The sequence below is a fragment of the Pyrus communis genome, chromosome 17 (assembly GCF_041283825.1).
Source record: "Pyrus communis isolate YQ-2024b chromosome 17, ASM4128382v1, whole genome shotgun sequence".
NCBI classification, from domain to species: domain Eukaryota; kingdom Viridiplantae; phylum Streptophyta; class Magnoliopsida; order Rosales; family Rosaceae; genus Pyrus; species Pyrus communis.
Genome location: NC_142581.1, coordinates 26,781,070 through 26,803,312, shown reverse-complemented (window position 1 = coordinate 26,803,312; position 22,243 = coordinate 26,781,070). Strand labels below are relative to the sequence as shown.

The 22,243-nt window shown below is 36.6% G+C and overlaps 4 protein-coding genes and 1 pseudogene across 6 annotated transcripts; 3 read left to right on the top strand and 2 right to left on the bottom strand.

Moving 5' to 3' along the window:
* The first annotated feature begins 166 nt into the window (after positions 1 to 166).
* LOC137749245 (Calcium-binding EF-hand family protein) lies at positions 167 to 738 on the top strand. The gene has a single exon (XM_068489349.2). It carries the CDS (start codon positions 265 to 267, stop codon positions 520 to 522), a length of 258 nt encoding a protein of 85 aa, XP_068345450.1. The 5' UTR covers positions 167 to 264; the 3' UTR covers positions 523 to 738.
* A 1,647-nt stretch (positions 739 to 2,385) lies between these two features.
* On the bottom strand, positions 2,386 to 5,407 carry LOC137749154 (putative serine/threonine-protein kinase PBL7). The gene is made up of 6 exons (XM_068489268.2): positions 4,471 to 5,407; positions 4,128 to 4,385; positions 3,867 to 4,039; positions 3,698 to 3,777; positions 3,445 to 3,592; positions 2,386 to 2,938 (listed from the first exon to the last, which is right to left on the bottom strand). Exons 1-6 carry the CDS (start codon positions 5,060 to 5,062, stop codon positions 2,585 to 2,587), a joined length of 1,605 nt encoding a protein of 534 aa, XP_068345369.2. The 5' UTR covers positions 5,063 to 5,407; the 3' UTR covers positions 2,386 to 2,584.
* Positions 5,408 to 6,814: 1,407 nt separating this feature from the next.
* Positions 6,815 to 10,724, top strand: LOC137707716 (uridine 5'-monophosphate synthase-like; annotated as a pseudogene). The gene is made up of 7 exons (XR_015958152.1): positions 6,815 to 7,698; positions 8,306 to 8,389; positions 8,621 to 8,703; positions 8,799 to 8,886; positions 10,013 to 10,022; positions 10,063 to 10,310; positions 10,393 to 10,724. The product of XR_015958152.1 is annotated as a uridine 5'-monophosphate synthase-like (transcript).
* LOC137708707 (pentatricopeptide repeat-containing protein At5g18475) lies at positions 9,429 to 12,578 on the bottom strand. The gene is made up of 2 exons (XM_068447840.2): positions 11,873 to 12,578; positions 9,429 to 11,719 (listed from the first exon to the last, which is right to left on the bottom strand). The coding sequence occupies exons 1-2, from the start codon at positions 12,424 to 12,426 to the stop codon at positions 10,987 to 10,989; spliced, it is 1,287 nt and encodes a 428-aa protein (XP_068303941.2). The 5' UTR covers positions 12,427 to 12,578; the 3' UTR covers positions 9,429 to 10,986.
* Positions 12,579 to 14,653: 2,075 nt separating this feature from the next.
* Positions 14,654 to 17,598, top strand: LOC137708820 (uncharacterized). Of its 2 annotated transcripts, none has more exons than XM_068447971.2 (5): positions 14,654 to 14,859; positions 15,262 to 15,548; positions 15,782 to 15,992; positions 16,112 to 16,556; positions 17,347 to 17,598. In XM_068447971.2, exons 1-5 carry the CDS (start codon positions 14,727 to 14,729, stop codon positions 17,402 to 17,404), a joined length of 1,134 nt encoding a protein of 377 aa, XP_068304072.2. In that variant the 5' UTR covers positions 14,654 to 14,726; the 3' UTR covers positions 17,405 to 17,598. The 2 variants fall into 2 exon arrangements, with proteins under 2 accessions (XP_068304072.2, XP_088544805.1); XM_088688679.1 differs by having other exon boundaries at positions 15,262 to 15,581.
* The last annotated feature ends 4,645 nt before the right edge of the window (positions 17,599 to 22,243 follow it).

The following is a 22,243-nucleotide window of genomic DNA, read 5'->3' as shown; positions in this document are numbered from 1 at the left end:
ATTCTTTTTCCTTACTTGGGTAAAACTATTGAAAGTTTCATTCTTCAGGCAAATATCCGCAATTCATTTTCAAACCCCTATTTTGAAGGATTACCTTACCTTTTTAGAAAATCATCTCTTTAAGAACCAAACTATTTATCGGTCACTTCATTCATTTATCGCAAACCAATATTTGCTTTTACATCTCAATTTCACATTCATCGATCATCAAGAAACCAAAACTCAACCTAGAGAAAACACATTTTGATCTAACCATTTCAAAAAATGGCCGAAGAAGATCCTAAAGAAAAGGCTGATCGAGAGAGAATTTTCAAGCGGTTTGACACCAATGGCGATGGCCTAATTTCTGCAACCGAGCTAGGAGATGCATTGAAAACACTAGGCTGCGTTCAATCGGATGAAGTGAAATTTATGATGGCGGAGATTGATACCGACGGTGATGGCTTCATTTCGTACCAGGAGTACTTGAATTTTGCTCTAGCTAATCGTGGTTTAATTAAGGATATTGCCAAGATATTTTAGGGGCAACGTTCATCTTCAATTTTATTAATTTGTTTATGCCATTCTCTTTAATCTGTTGTGTGTTTATGTGTTAATTCAATTTTTATTGAATATAAATGATTTGGTAGTTGGACTGTAAACTTCTTATTCCCATACCATACATATGGTACCATTTGGTTAAGTGTACAAATGCCAAATGATATCTTGGTGTATTTATTTATATATTTGTTTATATATGAGTTGTGCTCGCGAATGAGAAACTGAAACACATGGCTTTGAAATTATGAATGAATGCTTTTAATCACTTAAACTGCAAACTCTACTTTATAATTATTTTCATATATTTTATATAGACAATTTTTGACATATTCCGATCAAAATCAAGGCGTGCTACCCGTCACGGGAGATCCATCATGGGAGTGCTCATGCGAGTTCCCAGAAACAGGCGTGCTTGCCATCACGGGAGACCCATCATGGGAGTGCTCGTGTAAGTTCCCAGAAACAAAACCGTGAGGGTGTGGTCAGGGCTCAAAACGAAATCGTGATACAGTGAAATCGAACATGAGATATGATGAGGGCCCGAACCGGAATGTGACAATTTTTGGTGACTAATACCACAAAAAAAAATTACAAGTTGTTTACCATAATTTTCATCAAAAAAAGAAAAGAAAACTAAAAGTTGTTTACTAGTGTATATATATACACATATATGTATATATAAATATAAAATGTATATGACCCCAAATTGTACATCGAAAATGTATTGGAAGTCAACGTATCTACATATCATGTTGCATGTGCATGGACGTTAATTTTATTTATTTGGATAATGCTACCTGTAAATGGCAAAAGTTGGCTAAAATCTGACATTTGGCCAGTAAAATCACGTTTGATGTGACACTGTAACAAAAAATCAGTCCCCCAACAACCTTAGGACTTGAGTCTTGAATTAATGGCACTTCAAATATCAACTGTTCCCGCTAATCGCCATCAAAGGTCAAATGTCATAGACCTATCTCTAAAGTAAATACCACTTAATCAAATTTGAAGGTACGAAAAAATTTCAATTGATATCTTAATCCTACTGTCAAATTAGGTATTTGAGAATAGGTGTTGTCGATTAATTTTTTAAAATTATTTTATTGTGTGGATTCTGTTAATGTACTAATTATAAATCTTAAAAAAAAATTTAATTAATTTTTTTTAAATAGGTCCTATAGATATTATTTATAACAAAAAAAATATATATATATATATATATGAACTAAAGGAAGAGAAAATTTGGCATTGTCATGTCAACCATCAAATTAATATTTGATATTTATTTTTTAAAGTTTTCATCGAATATGCTCTTAGAAGTTAGCTTTCGAGTTTCAAGACTTAATGGTTGTCTAACAAGATACCATGCAAGTGAGATTTTGAGTTCCATCCTCCTCCTCTACCCTACTTATTTGTCAATTTGTAGGGTGCACAGTGGGATTGTAGGTGAGGAAGGACATAACCTTGATGCACATTGTCGACGTATTTAATAACAGCTTAAGTTTTGGAGAACTAGCCATTGTCCAACGAAAATCTTAAAAATCATGTCTAACTCGGGCCAGTTTTCTTCTTACGAAATCTCTCAAGCAAACGTGAGCTACAAGCGTCATTCTTCATACCATTGTGAAAAAGCATTAAAAAAAGAAGAAACTTCATACGCTTTAAATGAAACAAGAGCTTTTATGTTTTATTTTTCTCTACAACAATATACGCACAAAGAGGTGAGGAAATCGATAGTGAACTCTCCATTCCCGAGATTCGAGGCTAAGACATTTCGCTTACAAGTTAAGACGACAATGACACAAAATCTTTAAAATAAATTTAAAAAAAAAAAAAAGAAAAGAAAAGAAAAACGTGTTACAATTTTCCTGTTAGAATAGTTGGATAGGAACAGGTACATGGAAGATATATACACGTCAGACTCCTATTCCTACCTACAATATCAACTCTCGTGCTCACTTCTAGCATACCACTCCGTTCAGAGTTCAAACAAGCAACAACAAATCTAAGAACTGAAAAATCCAGATAGTTCCGGTGCAACGTATCAACGAGTGCAAAGGTGATCATCGTCTTCAAACTCGGAAACTCCTAACATAGCCAAAGCTAGGTGACTCTGCATCTCGCTTTTCGTTTGCTGTAATTGAGAATGACAATCAATGACCAGTCCACTCCCCAGAAAACTAGGCCTCTTCCTCTTGGAAACGATACATTCTTCTTCACCTTTAAGTATTGCCATTATCTCACAAATGCTCGGTCTTCGGGATTCTTCACTCGTTATGGAGGCAGCTGCAGCTTCAATCATCCGTGCTATTTGATTTGAATTTCTCGAAGTGCATTTTATATGTGGATCAAGCAGCTCCTCAATAGCTCCCTTCCCTTTACACAAGAGGGGCTTTGCCTGATTAAAAACGGAAGCTGACACGTGTGAGATATAACTTATAGCAACCATACATCGCTCATATTTGAAACAAGAAGTTTTGATGACTTTCATGGTAACACCATACAGAAAGTTTACAGAATGATTCAAGAAATTTGACTTTCAGAAAGTGATGTGGTTGGTAAACAAAACCCTCGCTAAGCAAAGTGTCTATCCAAGGGAGTAACTAACCTGATTGAATGAATGAACGTTCTTAAAAAAGTTAATAATACTCTTCTAAGGAGATGTGGGTTAGGCCTATTAGCCAGGATAGTGTGTCTCTTCCCCTTACACCCGTGTTCGAATCCCACTCCCCATAAATTAGATTATAATAGAATATCGCTTTGTCAAAGAAGAATAAGCTATTAAAAGAAAAGAAACTATGTTGAGCATGAGAAGCAATCAAGGGCCCATCTATTCACCATCACATAGTAAAAAAGGAGTTCAACTGTTCAAGGCACAAAAAGAAGATAAAAAGATGCACCTACCCATAGAACCAAGCTTTCTTCTCCTTGTGGCCTTCTTTCTTCAATCGGCTTCCTACCAGTTATTAATTCCAGCAAGACCACCCCAAAAGCATACACATCAGTTTTATCGGATATTTTCCCATGCTGGAAATACTCAGGAGCCAAGTAACTGCACATGCCATTTAAAAATTGTGCAATGAATAAAAAAAATCTTTATGGAACAAGCAACAGGAAAAAAGTGTTTCTTTATGGTCAAGTTTCCTCAAGATCATACCCAAATGTTCCTTTGACAGTTTTGCAGAGGAAAGGGACGGAAGGTGCGGAAGTCCAAGTGGCTAATCCAAAATCACATAGCTGCAAGCAATGCCGATAAACCGCAGTCAATCAATCAAAAGATTCAGTTTCAAACCAGAACGAAGTCCATAAAATTGCTCTCCATTTACCTTGGCAGTGTTCTTGGACGAAAGGAGAATGTTCGAGGGTTTGATATCTCTGTGAACAATACAGCGTTCAGTTCCATTATGCAGATATGCAATTGCCTCAGCAATTCCAATAGCAACCTTGTGCCTTACGAACCAAGGAAGTGTTGCAGAGCCCTTAACTCCCCCCTTTTTCTCTGCAAATGTGTATGTGCCATAAATCACTAAAACCCTCACCAAATTCAAATCAAATTCGATTCAAAAGACCGAAGCAAGAGAACTCACCGTGTAAATGACACTCCAAGCTTCCCCCCGAGACATACTTATAAACCAAAAACAAACCGTCCTCTGGATCGATGCAAAATCCCACAAAAGGTGTTACATTTGGGTGGTGAAGAGAGCTAGAAATCATCAGCTCTCTACAAAATGCCTTGGCAGACTCTTTATCTTCCTTGTCTAATCGCTTGATCGCCACAGCAGTTCTCAAAATCCCAACTCTGCCCCTAAACACACAGCTCAAAGCTCCTCTCCCCAAAACTCTACCTACGCAGAACAAGAAGTGCCATTACAAACTCACACAATAAAAACATCAACTTTTGATTCAAACAAAACATACCCATTTGATTACCTTTCGAAAAATTACGAGTAGCCGCGAGAATTTCACCGTAGCTAAATCTGATCAGTGTGTGAGCCATTGGGGATATGCTCCTCTCCAACCACTCAAATGTCCTCCATTTCATCTCTTTAGCTTTCGATTCAGACAACCCATTTCCCAAATTCACCATTAGAACCGTTGCAGCGGCGGAGGAGCTCAAGTTCATGGATTCCAGCTCGACCTGAGAGCAGAAGCTGAACCTGAAAGAGGAGTGAACCGATTGGGGATCGGCATTTGCCAACTCCGCCCCACACCCGCCGGACTCCGCCAGCAGCCACGCTTTGTTGTGCTCTAAATTTATCTTGTTGTTGTTGTTGTTGCTGTTGCCGCCATTGTTGCCGTCGTCATCAAATGGGGTCTTCTGGTTGGTCGTCCTCCGGCGAGGAGGTGGGAGAAAGCAGGCCAGACCAAGCTCCCTGAACATTTTCTTTACAAGGGTTTTGATTCTGTGGTCATTGTAGTAATGGTGATGTATGGCTAAAGAGGAGGAAGCGTATAGAGGAAGAGGAGGAGGAGCATTGGGTGGCTCTCTGGAGTGGGTGAAAGTGCCTTGGGAGTAGCCCATTTTTTAGCAGATCTCAATGAGTAAAAGCACACAATCCCAGAAACAAGAAAGAGACCCACGGAAAAGGTGAAAGCTGCTTTGCTTCCAGGGTAGGAGAGAATTTCCAAATGAATATGAATGTGAGTGGGGAGAGAGAGAGAGAGAGAGAGGAAGAGAGAGATGGGGTACCAGAGACAGCAATGTATATATAATAAATGGGTTTTTTGGATTAAAGAAAGGATGGATTAGAGTGGGAGAAAGTGTAATCTGTGAAAAATATTTGGCAGGAGAAAGGCTGACTGACTCAGAGGAGGAAGAAAGAAAGTGGGTGTTCTTAATTTTTTATGGTAATGGGCTCGCTTGCTTACTTTTGGGACTATTTTTCCATTTCCCAAGAAAACTAATGGCAATTATTTTAAGTTGAAGAGAGAAAGCGTGCGTTGATCCCAGAAAAGAGAGGGATTCTTCCTGTTCACTCTAGTTGGAACAGCCAAAGTTAGTTGTGGGCTCGAAAAATCGAAAACAAGAAAAAAATTGGACAGACTATCGAATTGAAATAAAAAAAGACCGAATTAAACTGAAACTAAAAAGCTGAACTGAACCAAAAACTATTGGTCCGGTCTTAGTTTTAGTGGTTTAAAAACCAAACCGAACCTCCATAGATTAACATTTTATTTATTTAGTTATATTGGATATTCAATTTCCATGCTCAATTCTCAATCAACCATTAACCTAATTTCAACTCAAAATTAGTTAAATCCAACTTGACGCCTAAATATGTTGAAAGAAACGTAACCAAACAAGTTGCCTCTATGAGATCAAAAGTTCGTGCATGTTAACACTTCCTCTTTTACTATTGAACCCTCAATTTTTTTTTCTTGTTAACTAGTATAACATACGGTTTCATAATTAGATTATAACTAAACCTACAAAGTGAAATCGAACCAAACCAAGCTACTATTGGCCCATTGGTAATAATGGCTCGAAAGGGCCAATGGTAAAATGATTTGTGAAACGTATGTGATATCCACAATCCTATTTTATTTCTTACACACCTTTTTAATTTTTGGTCGTTGGATCGGATGAATTGAAGAAGATCAAGGGATAACACACCATTTTTTACTTCTCACACACCATTTGTTGATTTCTGTCACTGTTAGATAAAAATATATTAAGTAAATGCATATATCGGAGCCAAGTCTTAAATTATTCACTTCTTTCTCCAACATAGTAAAATTTATATTGGGTGAGAGTTGGATTTTGCATCACACTGCATTGCGATCCTGAATTTACATGGTTTAAAGATCCTTCAGATATTATTTTAGATGTTCTTGTTGAAGATAGTACTTAATCTATTATTTATGATTTTGTTGATGCAAAAAAAAAAAATTTCTTTTAAATCGGGTTAAAATTTCTGACAAATTTTTTTATTGAGATCCATGTTATACACATTTCTTTCGGTATTGTACTGAGTTTTTTTTTGTAACCAATGATTATGGTACTTCAATTTCAAAAAAAAAAATTGAGGAAGTGGGGCGTGCTCGCTCACATCGCTCGCTCCACTCACTCTCTCCACTAACTTTTTATTCCAGAGTAATGTTCTGATGAATAAATTTATGAACAAAATTTAATAAACTAAATCACATTAAATTTAATAATTTAATTATTACTTAAAAATTAATAAATATATTCATTTTCTACTAGTTACACGTCAATTAATTTGTAGATTTTATCTAGTCAGCTAGCCTTACTCTTTATTTGTTCCGTACGTAAAAGCCAGTGCGTGTGCTCGCTCGCTCGCTCCACTCGCTCTCTCCACTAACAGTTGTTTTCTCTTCACAGTCCTCCGCCTCGGCGTCTTTGCCGTCCACCGAGTCCCTCTTCCTCAAACTCCACGAAATCGCCGCTGTCGAGTTTGGCAACTTCAAACTCCTATCTGGAATCTTCTCTCCAATCTACATAGACCTCCGCCTCCTCGTATCATACCCCTCCCTCCTCAGCCAAATCTCCCAAACCCTAATCGCCACCGTCTCCTCCTCCACGCGCTACGACCTCATCTGCGGTGTGCCCTACACCACCGCCCTCCCCCATCGCCACGTGCAGCACGTGCCACGACCTTCCTATGCTCATGCGCCGCAAGGAGGTCAAGGACTACGGAACCGCCAAGGCTATCGAAGGTCGTCTTCAAGCCCGAACAAGTCTGCCTCATAATCGAGGACTTGTTACAAGCGGCGCATCGGTTTTGGAGACGGCTGCGCCCCTACGCGCCGCAGGGCTGAAGGTCCAAGACGCCGTCGTTCTGATCGATCGGGAGCAAGGAGGTAGGGAGAATTTGGAGGAGAACGGGATTCGATTGCACTCGCTGTTTCGGCTGAGCGAGATGGTGAGGGTGTTGAAGGAGAATGGGAAGGTCGCGGAGGAGACGGAGCATTGTTTTGAAGTTTTTGGAGGAGAATCAGAAGGTGGCGGCGCCGCCGGTTGTGCCGACAAACGTAGAGAAAGTTAGGGTTAGGGGTTTGGCGTTTGAGGAGAGAGCGAAGGTGTCGAAGAATCCCACGGGGAAGCTGCTTTTCGAGGTGATGGTGCAGAAGCAGAGCAATCTGTGTGTGGCTGCCGATGTTGGGACTGCCAAGGAGTTGCTCGACATTGCTGAGAAGGTGAGATTTTCTTGGAATTTTTTAATTTTCGCGGAAAATTTATGAAAGCATTTGCTGATTTGAACTGTATCGTTGGAGACAATAAGTTGACCTCTTGTTACACGGGCGTTACCAAGAAGTTGGACTATGAACTGCCATGCAGGTTTGGAGATAGACGAATGTTACATCATTCCCAATTTTTATGAATGAGGATTCTGCGGATACTTTTTGTGAGGATTCTGAGATTCCCGTTTATCATACAGGCAGTTTTCATTAAGTATTATTTATATTTAATTTTAAATAAAAATATTTAAAATGATTTATGATCGCACGATGTACGATGAACGAACACGATGTGAGGATCTTCAAGATCCTAACAAAGAGGATCCGAAGAAGATTCTCATTCAATTTTTATGACATTAATGAAATTTTCAAGTTACTTAGTAACCGTTAGATCTTTGATCAAAGATACAAAGATCAAGATCTAACGGTTAAACACCTCGAAGTATAGAATGTCAGACCAGCATAGAAATTTTTGGATACAGATTCGAATTTAGGGAGTAGGGGATGGATGAATATCTATGATTGTGATGGTTACTGATGCTATAATCTATACATTTTAATGCAGGTTGGGCCAGAGATATGTTTACTGAAAACCCATGTCGATATATTGGCCGATTTCACTCCAGATTTTGGCTCTAAACTTCGCTCGGTATATCTCTAAACTTGTTTTTTGCAATGTACAACTTGATATTAATTATGATTGATGACTACTGGTTCATATGGATTTTATAATTTCTTGATGGCATTGATATGAATGTTGCTGCAGATTGAGATAGTAAATTGTTATCTATTCTTAATTGCCGCTTGAGTTTTAGTTAAATCAAGCAAAACTTCCTTAAATTGTGTTTTTATAGATGATATGTGCCTTGTCCAATTGAAGATTGCAGAGAAACATAATTTCCTAATTTTCGAAGATCGCAAGTTTGCAGACATTGGTAGCACAGTAACAATGCAGTATGAAGGGTGAGGTTCAGGCTCAGGCTCATTTTTTTCTTCTTATTTTTCGCTCTGTTAGTATCATTTCCCTTCCTTTAGCTCCTCGGTTCTTCTGTTTGCAGGGGTATATTCCATATACTCGACTGGGCTGATATTGTCAACTGTCATATAATCTCTGGTCCCGGGATAGTTGACGGACTAAAGTTGAAGGTTTATGCAATTTTGAATTGATGGATCGCTCTGCATTAATTTTGCTCAGATGATTCGTTTTTTCCTAACTGTTTGCTGCTTTTGTACTCTCTCTCTCTCTCTCGAACCAAGATTGTCTACCCTCCCACTTACCATCCCCTTCCATCCCCTCCTACTTTTTTAGCAATTGATTTCATGTTTAGTTAATTTAATGCTCCAAATTTTGTCATCTCACCAACAACTCCAAACCATCCTTAATCCTTTCCAGCTAGATCTGCAACCTCTGCAAGTGCCTTCCTCCATCTCTCCATCATGTCGGGGCGTTCAGTTTTCCGGTGTCTAGCAAATGCCTCGGCAAAGCTTCCTGCTTCCTCACTTGGGACGGATCAAATCAAAATTCAAGCATGTTAAAGCAACAGAAAATTCAAAGAAATTAAACCCAAAAAAATAGAGGGAAAAAGCTCAAAATGATACCTGGGTTCAGAGGTTGAGGAAGCAGAAGAAGAGGAAAGCTTGGACCTTTGGAGCTGAAACTTGACGAATTAATACTTTTTTAAATTAACAAAAAAAAAAAAAAAAAAAAAAAATTGGGAATTTGGGATTTTATTTAGGTCAGCGTGTGAGGGAGGGAGGAATGGCCTCGATTTTTGGTAAACCAAACAGCTCGGTTTTGTTTGTAATTTTGCTAATTTGTAAATTAAAATAGATACGGATGGAAAAGAAGGTCGAGCCAGTAGAATCGTAAGGAAGAGAATCCTACTCCGGAAGAAACAGAGATAGAAACAGTGAGAGATCTCGACGGAGACCGAGGAACACAAGTTTTTCACTTTTCAGTTGTGAATTTTGGGGACTTTTGATCATAAGATCCAGTCAGAATCTATGGAGATTTTTTACAATGGGTAGGGGAACAGTCTACCGGTCTTCTACGATGTTGATCCGTCCCATGTGAGGAAGCAGATGGGAAGCTTTGTTGAGTCATTTGCTAGACACCGGAAAACTGAACCCTCCGACATGATGGAGGGATGGAAGAAGGCACTTGCAGAGGTTACAGATCTATTTAAAGATGGTTTGGAGTTGTTGGTGAGGTGGCAAAATCCGGAGCATTAAATTAACTAAACATGAAATCAATGGCTAGAAAAAGTAGGAGGGGATGGTAAGTGGGAGGGCAGACAATCTTGGTCCCTCTCTCTCTCATAGGGTTTGCCACGGGCCTGTTGCTCCTTGCTGAAATGAGCTCAGCCGGTAACTTTGCAAAGGGAGATTACACAGCTGCCGCGGTGAAGATTGCGGAGGAGCATTCTGATTTTGTGATTGGCTTTATTTCAGTTAATCCAGCATCATGGCCGGGGGCACCCGTAAATCCAAGTTTCATCCAGGCAACTCCTGGAGTGCAATTAGTGACCGGCGGTGATGCTCTTGGCCAGCAATATAACACTCCAAACTCCGTAAGTTTACTATTTCTACTTGCATTTCATATTACCACTCTTTTATTAGCCAGACTTGTGCCTGAAATTTTTTTTGTTGCAGGTCATCTATGATAGAGGTAGTGACATCATAATTGTGGGCTGTGGAATCATAAAAGCCGCAAACCCTGCTGAGGTCGCTCGTGAATATCGTCGTCAAGGTTGGGATGCATACTTGGCTAAATGCAGCAACAGTAGCTAAGATATTTGTATTAGGCTGGCTCCCCTGTTTCACTCATGTTTACATTATTTCTAATTTGCCAAGAGTGAGTGAATGAATGTGTGGTTTTGTGAAACCAGAGGATATGAGGTTTAGGGTATTACTGTCTTTTTGGTAGTTTGAACGGGGAGCCATTACATTCAGAAGAAAATAATTAATATTGTTGTTATCTGAAATTACATCTATCAGTTGACACAGCATAGATGGAATACAAAACTAGTGCAACAATGTCGCAAACATGCATAAGTCTTAAGTATTTCTAACCTACCTGTCGAGCTTTCCACTTTCTCAAAAGTTCATCGTACACGTTTTCCTTCCTTGCTTGGAAGAGGTTTTGTTTCAGCTTTGACAATGTCGAAAACTCCAATTTGATTCCTCTTGCAATCATATCCTCTGCGTACTTTACTGCTTCTGGTACCCTATTCAGATCACGTAGCCCTACCACCAACAAATTCCCGGTATCCTCCAAGTCGAATGGTAATTCTCTATCATGCACTTCCAAACTTTTATAGCAAAGTAAGGGTCCCCAAAATCCAAGAAAATCCTTACTGCTGTGCCACAATTAGCAAGCTCTGGAACACACTCATTTTTAACCATCTTAGTAGACAATGCCGAAGCCTCCTTTAACTTCCTATCCTTGATTAAAAACTTAAACACCATGTTATATATTTGTGAATTCGGGAACGCCCCATCGTTCACCATCTCATCCAACATCCTTTTCGCTAAATCTACATTGCCATCATGACAATGTAAAGAAATCACCGTACTATTCATACTTGTATCAGGTCGGAATCCAATTCTCCCTGTCATTGCTCGCCAAAGAGTGTCAGCTCCCCAAGCATCGCCCTTCTTGACACACTCATCGAGTGCAAGCCTGAAAAAATTGATCCCCGGATAACACCTCCCATCTTCTAAGGTCTCAAAGAATTTCACCACCTTGCGGACCCCATCAGGTCCCTTAAGCAAAGTATTCAAGAACGAATCATAAGTCGGCACATTGTTTAGATCCCAACCAATCTCAATCACCATCTCAGAAAAAACCTGCCTAGCACAATCTACGCTGACTTCATTTTCTAAACCCTCCAACAAAATGGCGTAAGTATCGGGGTCCGGCGTAATACTAACCTTGGCAATGCGCAAAAACTCAACGGCATCAACGGCCTTGCCATCTCTGCAGATTGCACTCAAAAGTGAATTCAAGGCCACAATGTCCCTAGGACAACCCTACTGGCTCATACACTCAAAAGTCGAAATAGCCTCTTTAACACGACTGGCAACTACGTAACTACTAAAAACAGAAGCAAAAATGGCCAAAGAGAGTAACCTTTCTTTCGCCATGGCACTGATGGCGTCCCACATTGCATCAAAGAAGCAAGTCTTGCCCACAAGATCAACAACCAAGTTCCAAGCATAGGGGCTGTGCAAGCCATTCAGCTGGCGACCGGCCCACCGGAAGAACTTCACGGATGGGCCCGGGTACCCGTAGGACAGTTTGAGCACCTCTTCAACATCTTCTTGGGTCACTCTAACACCAGTCTCCTCCAACCGTTCCTCAACAGAAATGGTGCGGGTTTTCGCCAATATTTCGCAGAGAAGCCTGATTTTCGGAGGCAGATCTGGAGTGTCGAGGTACGAGGCGAAGGTTGGGCGTTTTGCTACTGGGGTTTGGGGATGTGGGTTCGCTGGCAAAAGAGCTGCGGCTGAAGAATTGTGGGTTTTGTGAACAAGGGTTGGGGGATTGGGGATTCTGTGAATTGGGTTGGAAGAAGAATGCAGTTTCTTGGAGGGTTGGCGTTTATGGTGATTTGGGTTTGGAGAAGAGGGATTGTGGGGAGGTGGGTAGCCATGGCGTCGTTTATTGCTGGTTCTTCTGGCCATATGAATATTTGTAAGAGAAACTCAAAGGAGAGAAATTTACAGAGCTTCAGGAACCTAGATTTGCATCCGAAAACAGACGCCGGTGGTGGAGCGGAGGACGGTATCCCTTCCTGTCGGAAAACCGATGGCAAAAAGGGAAGGTAAAAATCTCTTTGAATAGATTCTCACGTGCGCAAATCAATTTTACCTGTGTACCTTGAACCAGGATCCTCGCTGGATCCATTCCCAGGGATTATAGGAATCATGTAATCGTGTCCGTTATCATACGTTCATAAATTGTTTAAAATTTAAAATTAAAATATAAATAGTACTTAACAAAACTGACTGCATGATATACGATACATGAACACGATTGCGTGATCCTTAGGATCCCTAGGAATGGATCTAGCAAGGATCCTGGTTCGTGTAGCTTCAGCGTTTGGGTGCTTTTAATTGGCCCTAGCATAATTTAATCTATTTAATTTAAAATAAGTATTTCTCTTCGTTTGTAGGTGAGAAATTTTATATTCAATTATCGTTATAGATCAATTTGAACAACATTATTGTTAGCCCATTATGAAGTTAAGTTCACCTCTTCTTAGTGTAAATAATATCGTTTGTTAGAATATATATATATATATATATATATATATATATATAAAATCAAGGCTAGTTATTTATTGCCTTAGTTATGTTAATAAATAGTCCGGCAATTGGTATTAACAATTTTTTTTTAACCCATTTTACCACTAGATCTCTAGTTAGAAATATCATGTGGTTACAAATGTAATGTAAGGAGAAGACTAGCAATTGGTTAAATAAGTGCACGTGGGGTGAAGAAATTGGTTAAATAAGTGCATGTGGAGAGATCTTCAGTTAGATTTTTAACCAATTTCGTAAGGAGACGACTAGCAACATGGCGACGAAACAGGGGAAGAACAATTAGCAAGTCAAATAAGTGCATTTAACGCATTAAATGCAAAGTGACAATTTCAAAATAAAAGAAATTGAAGACTTAGAAAATGGCCTATATAAGGAGGAGAACAACCCCTTGGAGGCATAGAACGAATTACGAGGGAAAATCTTACTGTTCTAGGTAAGCGCTATTTATAACTGTATTCTCTATTAATCTAAAGAAACTCAATGGACGGAGCCCAATTTTAAGAATTGAACCATTTAAACCTTGTGTTATTTCTATTCATTAAAAAAAAAATTCAATTGAACTATTTTATCTTACAAGTAAGAGTAAATTGTAGCAATGGTCCTATAACTTTTACTCAATTGGAGCAACAATGTCTCAATTAAAAATTCATTATCATTGGTTTCTCAACTCATCAAAACGTGTAACTATGATCCCTAAACTAAAAATCTATTACCATTGATCTCTCAACTTTAATCCAACTAGAACAATGGTCCCTCAACTTTAACCTAATTGGAGCAATAGTCCTTCAACTTTAACCTAATTGTAGCAATGTTCCTTCCAATATAACTCATTTTGACAAAATTCTAATGAATGTGACGAAAATTACCATAGCTACATATTTTGATGAGTTGAGGGACCAGTTGTAATGAATTTTTAGTTGAGTGACCATTGCTCAAATTTGATTAAAGTTGAGAGATCATTGCTACAATTTACTCTACAAATAATGATAGATGGTGAAAAAGTTAGTAATTTTGTAATACTACAGGGGCTAGGCTTGGAAATCGTGGTGTCTTGGTCATTTTGGTTGATTGTTTCCTCCCATTTATGTTGTTTTGGGTTTCCGACTCCCTTTCCCTCTTCTTCTTGGATCGGAAATAGCCGTAAGAAAAATTACAGGAAGGATATCTTTTATCTATCAAATTTTATTTTTATTTTTCTATGAGTTTATCCACATTTTCAACTTTTAATATTAAGCAATTTGTTGTATTAATTTTCTTAGATATTAATTGTCATCAGCACTCTAATTTCGTTAAATTTCCTCTATTTTAAGTCTGAAATAACCCTAAACACATGCTTATATTAGATGAAAAATTTAAAGAAGTTGGAGAAAGATGACAAACTAATAATATTAGAAAGTTGATAACTTGATATGACAACTCCTTTAAAATATTATTTTATATAACAAATTAAAAAATATAAAAGTTTATATGACATTGTTAACGCTTAACTGGTGAAGTTAACAAAAGTTCAATGGATCACGTGTCTATCATTGATGGGCTTGGGCTCCTAAAAAATATTTTTAAAATTTCCCCCGAAATAAGTAAACAGAACCACCGTAACAGAAAACTCGTTTCAGAACCCCTAGAAATTGAAGCAGAAGCTTCTTACACCTGTGGAAATGGCGGCTTCCGATTCCAATGTCCCTCAGCGCCAATCGCAGCCCTCAAACCAACCTCCAACACAAAACCCGACTCCGACTCCGGTTCAGCATCCGGCTTCTTCTGCTTCTCCATCAGCTTCTTCTTCCAAGAGTAAGTCCTACATCTTTCTACCTAATTTTCTGTATATTTCACCCAAAAGATTATGGAAACTGTTATGTCCGGTTTTGGAGAACGAACTAGTTTTGTTGTGGTTTACCTTTCGTTCTGTATCTATTCGCGGTGATATGATATGCGACTTATTAATCATGAGGTGGGATATCGCCGCCGGGATTTAATTGAGAGAATCTCTTTGGGTGTGTGGATTCCAATCAAAATTATAAATTGTGTAGCTCTAACTTTTTTCTACTTTAGTGTGATTTCATTTTTAATCTGAGAAATGAAATTTAGCTCACAATTCTGTAAACTATCACCTTTGTTTATAATAGTTTTGAACTTGCAAAAGATTGGATCTTTGGTAGTTCTTATACATTTGAGTTCATATCGGCTTACCAGGTCACCTGACGCACAAAAATCAGCTGCATGAATATGCCCGGCGAGCAGGTATTTCGCCTCCTGTTTATCGAACTGTTAATGAAGGAATGATAAATAAACCAGTCTTTAGGTCTGCTGTGTTGGTTGGTGGAGTTTGCTATACTTCACCCGACACATTTCCTGGGCGAAAAGCCGCTGAACAAGATGCAGCGAGACTTGCCATGATTAGTTTAACAGAGAAGATAAAGGATGAAGTTTGTCCTATTCCTCCTATTCCTCCTATTCCTTCTGTTACTCCTGTTCATGAGGTTCAGTTTTCTATGCTCAAAGTTTCTGTTTGGGTACACATTTTTTGTTTTAACATAATATATGAATTGTTCAAAAACTTGTTTTTTCAGATTAGCTCGCAACTCTTTTTTGGGGCATCATCACTATCTAAATGAAATATTTGCTTGCTTGTTTTACACTTTGCATTTTACCATGCAATATAGAAAGGAATGGAAGATATTAAATTTCACTACATTCCATTGGTTATTTTCAGGATCTGATGTTATGCAAGATGATGCTGAATGAATATAGAACGAAGAGGAATATTGAACCACCTACATACCACACTTTTAAGGGAAAAACGAAGGTTCCATTTTTTGTATCTTCTTTGGTTTTCAATGGTGTGACTTTTACAGGGGAAGTTGCAAAAAGAAAGAAAGAGGCTGAACAGTTGGCGGCTCGTGTTGTTGTCCAATCGCTTCTGGGTATTGTTTTTACTATTTTAATTATACATATTTGTTTAAAGTAACTTATAACTTATTTGTGAGTTAATGTGGTGCATGCACGTATTTTCTTGTGGCTGACTAATTCAAGATAAATTCAGGTGATTCTGAATCAGCGCCCATTATGTTGGAGATCCTTAGGTCTAAAAACAAACTTGCACATAAGGGTAAGGAGCCAGCCTGTTCTCATGCCAGTCTTGCTACTTCAGCAGTAAATGCAGGTCAAGGTTATGTAATCTCGACTGACACTCCAATAGCTGCTGCACCTGAGGCATCTTTGGGAATGCATCCTCCACACCATGAATTTATCAAACGGAAGCGAGAGGAACAAGCTTGTCAAGCAACCCCCCAGCTTCCCATAACTTCGTTGGCTGCTGCTCCAACTTCTTTGTCAAATGCCCCAACTTCCTTGGTTGCTGCTCCAACTTCCTTGCCCCCTGCTCCAACTTCTTTGGGCGTCTCTCCAACTTCTTGTGCTGTTCTTCCAGCTTCCAAAAAGCGGCGTAAGAACATGAAGGCTGAAAAGAACTTGCAGAATAATGCCCAGTAAGTTATAGCTTTTTGTTGTTTTTTTATTTCTCTTTTTTTTGTTTTTGTTTATATTTTGACCTGCGCTTTCAGTCACAATAATAATTTAACATTTTTTATATTCTCATGAAGACTAAATAATTTCTGAGCAATATGAAACTTCCTATTGCTGGAGTATATGTATGCACATGTTGCTTTTTGATTTGAAGAATTTTGGGTATAAGCCAATATTTTCCTTTGCTTTTGTTTTCCACATGTTTAGGGTTTTTTGTATTCCTTAATTTTCCATGCTAAGTAGTCATAAGCAAACATACTTGCTAGATTGTTTTGTTTTCCGATTTTTCACAGTTACTTAAAATTAGTCTGTGCATATGGAAAACTAATCAACCAAAAGATGTACTTGATTGAGCAGGGAAATATACTATGAAATTAGTTGCCACTCGGTGGAATTCGTTTTTTCTCCATTCTACATATTGCTTTCGAATCTTGTTCCTCTCTTGGATTCTTATAGAGGTGAAGGGGTAACAATGGGTTTCCTTTAGTATATCCATCATCTATAAAAAGGTTCTCAATCTTCAACTTGATTTAAAATCGAAACAAAACCTTGTTTGTGATTGTGTAGTATTTCTCGGTTTCCAGGTGAGGGGAAGGTATATGTATGTATACCATGGATTCTTGTGAAGTTATATAAGTATAATAACTCTTGCTTGGCTTTCGTTTATAAAGTATGGTAAATCCGATTTGCGAAAACTGTGTGTTTAATTGTTGTATTCACTAGCTTAATTGAACTGTATTCTAAAAATTGCAGTTTGCCAGTTGGTACGTTGAACTTGAATCAACGAGCATCTTGTTCAGTGTCGCAATGAATACGATAACCGCGTGGTATTTATTGCAAGGTGTAGGTCAGGCTCTTACGTATTTAGATTTTGTTGGACATTTAGACCGCTTCTGCAAGATAAGACATTGCGGTCGCATGCTAGGAAATTGGAAATGGGAAATGGTTCGACTTGGATGTATGTTTCTCTCTCTTTGTATGGTAAAAATTTCCTTTACATTGCCATTGACGTCTTATATCTTATGCTTTAGTTGGAATTGGATTCTGATTCAAAATTTGCTTAAAAAGATAGGACTTTAGCGAACTTCCATCAATTACAAAATTACCAATTGCAAAGTTATTTTGGCTTTGTAATAAAACAGAATAAGGATTCGAAATCAGACTATTGCGTGGAAGTTTTATAGATTCTTTACTTCTATTGACATCAAACAAAGGTTATACATTTTTTTTGTAAGAGATTTTGCGCGACGAATGTTAATTTTTGTCTCGCAATGCCTTCTTGAGCGACGAACTTCAAGATCCTTCATGCAAGGAATTTTTTTTTACTAGTGTGTTTAAATGATCAAGGATTGATGTACAAGAAAGGTTTTGGCCAGTCTTACCAAAAACATTTTGGTCGTCGAGTGTTTCTACAAATATCCTAGGTAGTGGGTGTACGACCAAGAATTTATCACATGATGAAAATTGAAATCTCAATCTTCGCAAAAGTCTACTTAGAACGAGTAGTGATCATTCCGAGAGGAAAACTACAAGTATCAAATATTGTTAGAATTTAATAGAAGGATAATACTTGCATCCTCTTATGCTGGAAGTTCACATATCCTACTTTTTACGAATAAGGTATCTACACCATATAAAATTTATAGATGGAATTGTTCAATTTTCATCTTCATTTGAAAATCACTTTTACAAAAAATCATTTGAAATAGAGATTGTTTATTCATCAAAATGTACGACTTATTCATGATGAACCGTTTATTTATTAATACATTTTGCTAACTAAACAACATTTTACTTGGATAATTTCTAATAGTGATCTTCAAATAAAGAATAAGAACTTGTGGGCATCTGTATCGTGTTTGGGCCCAATTTTGTATTTTGAAATTCATATGCATGACTCTCATTTAATTTCTCCTTTCCTCTTTAATTCGAGTCGTGTTCAGCTTAGTCCTCTCATTCACTTTTTAGTATAAATAATATCGTATGTATTTACAAACAAAATTTCCCTTCCCCTTTAATTCACCGTAATGTTTACCTTAACTACTGTAAAAAAATTAAAAATTATTATTTCCCCATTTTTTATCGTCCGAACTTATATTCAAAACGAAACTGCAGCCAAACAAAATAATAGAAGTGGATCAACCAAGCAGCTAAATTCTATAAAAGAAATCATTATTATTGTCCAAGACCATACTTATTAATAGACAGAATTATTATTTATTTACTAAATAGAAAATGGGCCCCATACTTAATAATAAAACACTAGAAAAAGTCCACATACCGTGAAGATTTTTGTTGCCTTTGGAAAAAGTAGAAATCGTGCCCCAATTCACATGGAAATTGAAATTGGAATGAAAGGAGTCGGTAGGAAATTCCGTTCACGTACGATACAATTTCTTATTAGTTGGCAAAGCTAGTTAACACTAATTACGCAACCACTTGAAAAATCAACTTGGTAAGTTATAGGTCTTTTCTCCCCCTTGATTGAATGACTCTAGTAGTCATGCTAATCTGACCATAGTCACGAAGAATGGATGCATAATTCATATATATATATATATATATATATATATATATATATAAGCCTCTTGCATGCATATTTCATACTTGGCATCTTTGTTGGATAAATAATCCGTAGATCAAAGATCAACCAAACTGAATTGAACAATCTCTATTCAAACCCTAGTTCATATATTAATTAGCTCGAAGTAGATATCCATTACGCGACAACGTCATAACATTACCTTCTTTCTTCTCTATTTGGATGAGTTGCCACATAAGCTAGGTTTTTAGAATAGTTTGTTACAACTTACATGCAATAAACAGCAATTGTTGTATACATGTTTTGTTGGTTAATTAATGTGAAATCTTCTGTTCATTTCTCTCCCTCCCTGCGATTCTCTCGAGTTTCTTCATCTTTCTTCACCTGCTATCATACAATCTCTCTGTAATTCAGTTTGTTAGGACTTCTCACTCGTCTCTCTCTCCCTTGTGCTTTCATCTTCCTCACAACATTGGCCACCCCCACATAAATGATAGAGGATGACGACGAAGACAACGAAAATTTGAATTGGCAATGACGCTTGTCATAATTGTTGGGACTTGGTGGTATCGGTAAAATAGGTAAGACTATAAGTTTGTTGCTTTCAATTTGGCGAGAAATTTTGTTGCTAAATTAGGGTATAAACATCATTAGCTAATATCTGGTTTTTGAATTTGTATACAAAGGAAATTATGAAAGATAATACAACTATAAATGTAATTAGCTATGTATAAAATTCTTAAAATGTTCGTGTTCCACAGTGAATTGGAAAATAAAGTGGAAAATGAAATAGAACACCAAAAATGTGCGGATATTGTCATTTGTGAAAATGGTTACCAACAAAGCATATAGATAATTGTTGCAATCAAATTTGCACATCGTCGCAGATGATGAAGGCATAAATTCAAGCAACCTGCAAAAATCATAATCACACAACAATGTTGTTAATGAAATAAAAAATAACGGAACTTTCTTCGGTGGCAGGATGGGGCTTAATCTTCTTTTCTTCCCTAAGCGTACATGGTTGGAAATTATATATTTTAATATTATAATATTATAATATTTAATTTTTGTGTGAATGAAAATAATAGTCAAGTATTTGGATTGAATTCAAATTCAATTGCATGAGTTGCATCTGTTCGTTGAAACTTAAGTCAATAGTTATAATGTTTCAAAAGGGGTGGCTGAAGTTCTATATAAACTCAACCATCCCACTTGTCTAAATAATAAAAAAGAGTAAAGTTTTCTCCGTGGCCTTTTATTCTTTATTGTCAAATTTCGAGTCGTGTCTTAAGAGTATGAAATATATTAAGTTCGTCAAAGTCCGGAGATTAAAGTGCTTCGACTTCGAATTATAGATTGTTGAATCATGGAAGACAAACGCAGGCAAAATTCTATATTTAGGACATTGCATTTATGCAAACATCCAAGTTTGTCAGCATACTTCTTACTTTCTCTATTGTCTACAGTGATATACTTCTTACTTTCTTTGTTGTCTACATTGATTTTATACACATTTATTGCTGTAGTATATTCAGTTTTTGAATTTTATAGTTATTCTTATCAGAATTTATATTGTTATTTTCATATTTTCTAATAGGGAGACTTTGGATGCGGTTCTTAGTTAGAAATATTCTTTGATTGAAACTTTGTTGGTTTTTAATTTTTGATCGAGGTCCCTGAAATCAATGTGATAATTTATTTCTATGTACGTTGCTATATTTTTTAAATTAAAAATTAGAAATTTTAGTTGTTTATATAAATGAGATTTTAAATAAAAAATCATGATTTGTGGGATTAAAAATATTAAAATATAAATATACTATTGTGTGTGATTATATATATATAAACATGGGTTCATCAAAATGAACCAAAAAAATTATTGTATCAAAACATGGGTACATTCTTCAAAATCACAAAAAAAATAAATAAATAAATAAAGATATTAGGCTTAATAACATTAGTAAATTTCTTCGATTAAACTTGACATGGATACATTTCAAAATCAAAGAAAAAAGAATGTACCCATATAAGTTTAAAAATGGATTAAAAAAATTGAATAGATTTTATATAAAAAAAGGGTACATTCTACATATAACAAAATAAAAAGTTTTACATGAATAGGTACATATAATTAGCATGGGTACATTTAACAAAAATAAAAAGTACAAATAAAAAATATATATGGGTATAAATACAAATAAACTTTAAAAAATATGGGCACAAAAAGAAATTAATATATGGTTACAAATTAAAACTGAAAAGAAAATTGGTAGAAATTAAAAAAGAATTACAAATTAAAAATGGGTACAAGCTAAAACTAAAAATATATGATAAAAAATTTAGTTATAAATATAAATATACTAATTGTAACATTTTTAACATTAAATGAATATATTTAGAAATAAAAAAATATTTTATTATTGAAATAATTATTGATGTTATTAATATCCAAGAACCTTGATCAAAAATTGAAAAGGAATATGATTTTAATTAATGGAATAGCAAAAAGAAAGATGAGAACCTAATTTCTCCTTTCTAATATTGCTGCAGCAAACATATCATTTTCTGATGGCGATGGGAACAATTCATGAAAAAAATGATTTGTGGTGAGATTAGTGGTGGGATTGAGGAGATACAAAGAAGGGGATTATATAGGGGCACCTTTGAGATTTTCCTCAAATGAAATGAGTGTTAATTCATTCCTTATTAGGATTGAATTCTAAAAATATGACATTTGTCAAAAAATTTGAAGGAAAATTAGGGGAGTTGTTTGGCAGTCTCCTTAGTCGTTACTCATAAAGCATGAATTATATGGGTAAGGAAATGGAAATCCAGCAGGACTTACAGTTATCACGAAAAATTTGTGTAAGGAGGAACACTGAATAAGTGTATGAGACGTAGTAAAAATTCTTTTACCCTTAATAAACTACAAAATTTACTTTTAGCTACCTGTTGCACCATAAAACAAATTATACTTTATTCCCTACACTATAGTATGTTATATCTCGCCTTATTACTTATATGTTCTTTTTGTCTCGCATCAGTCTCAGTATCCCTGCACTTTATGGGGTGTGGGTCTGAGACAATGTTCTTCACTACATAATT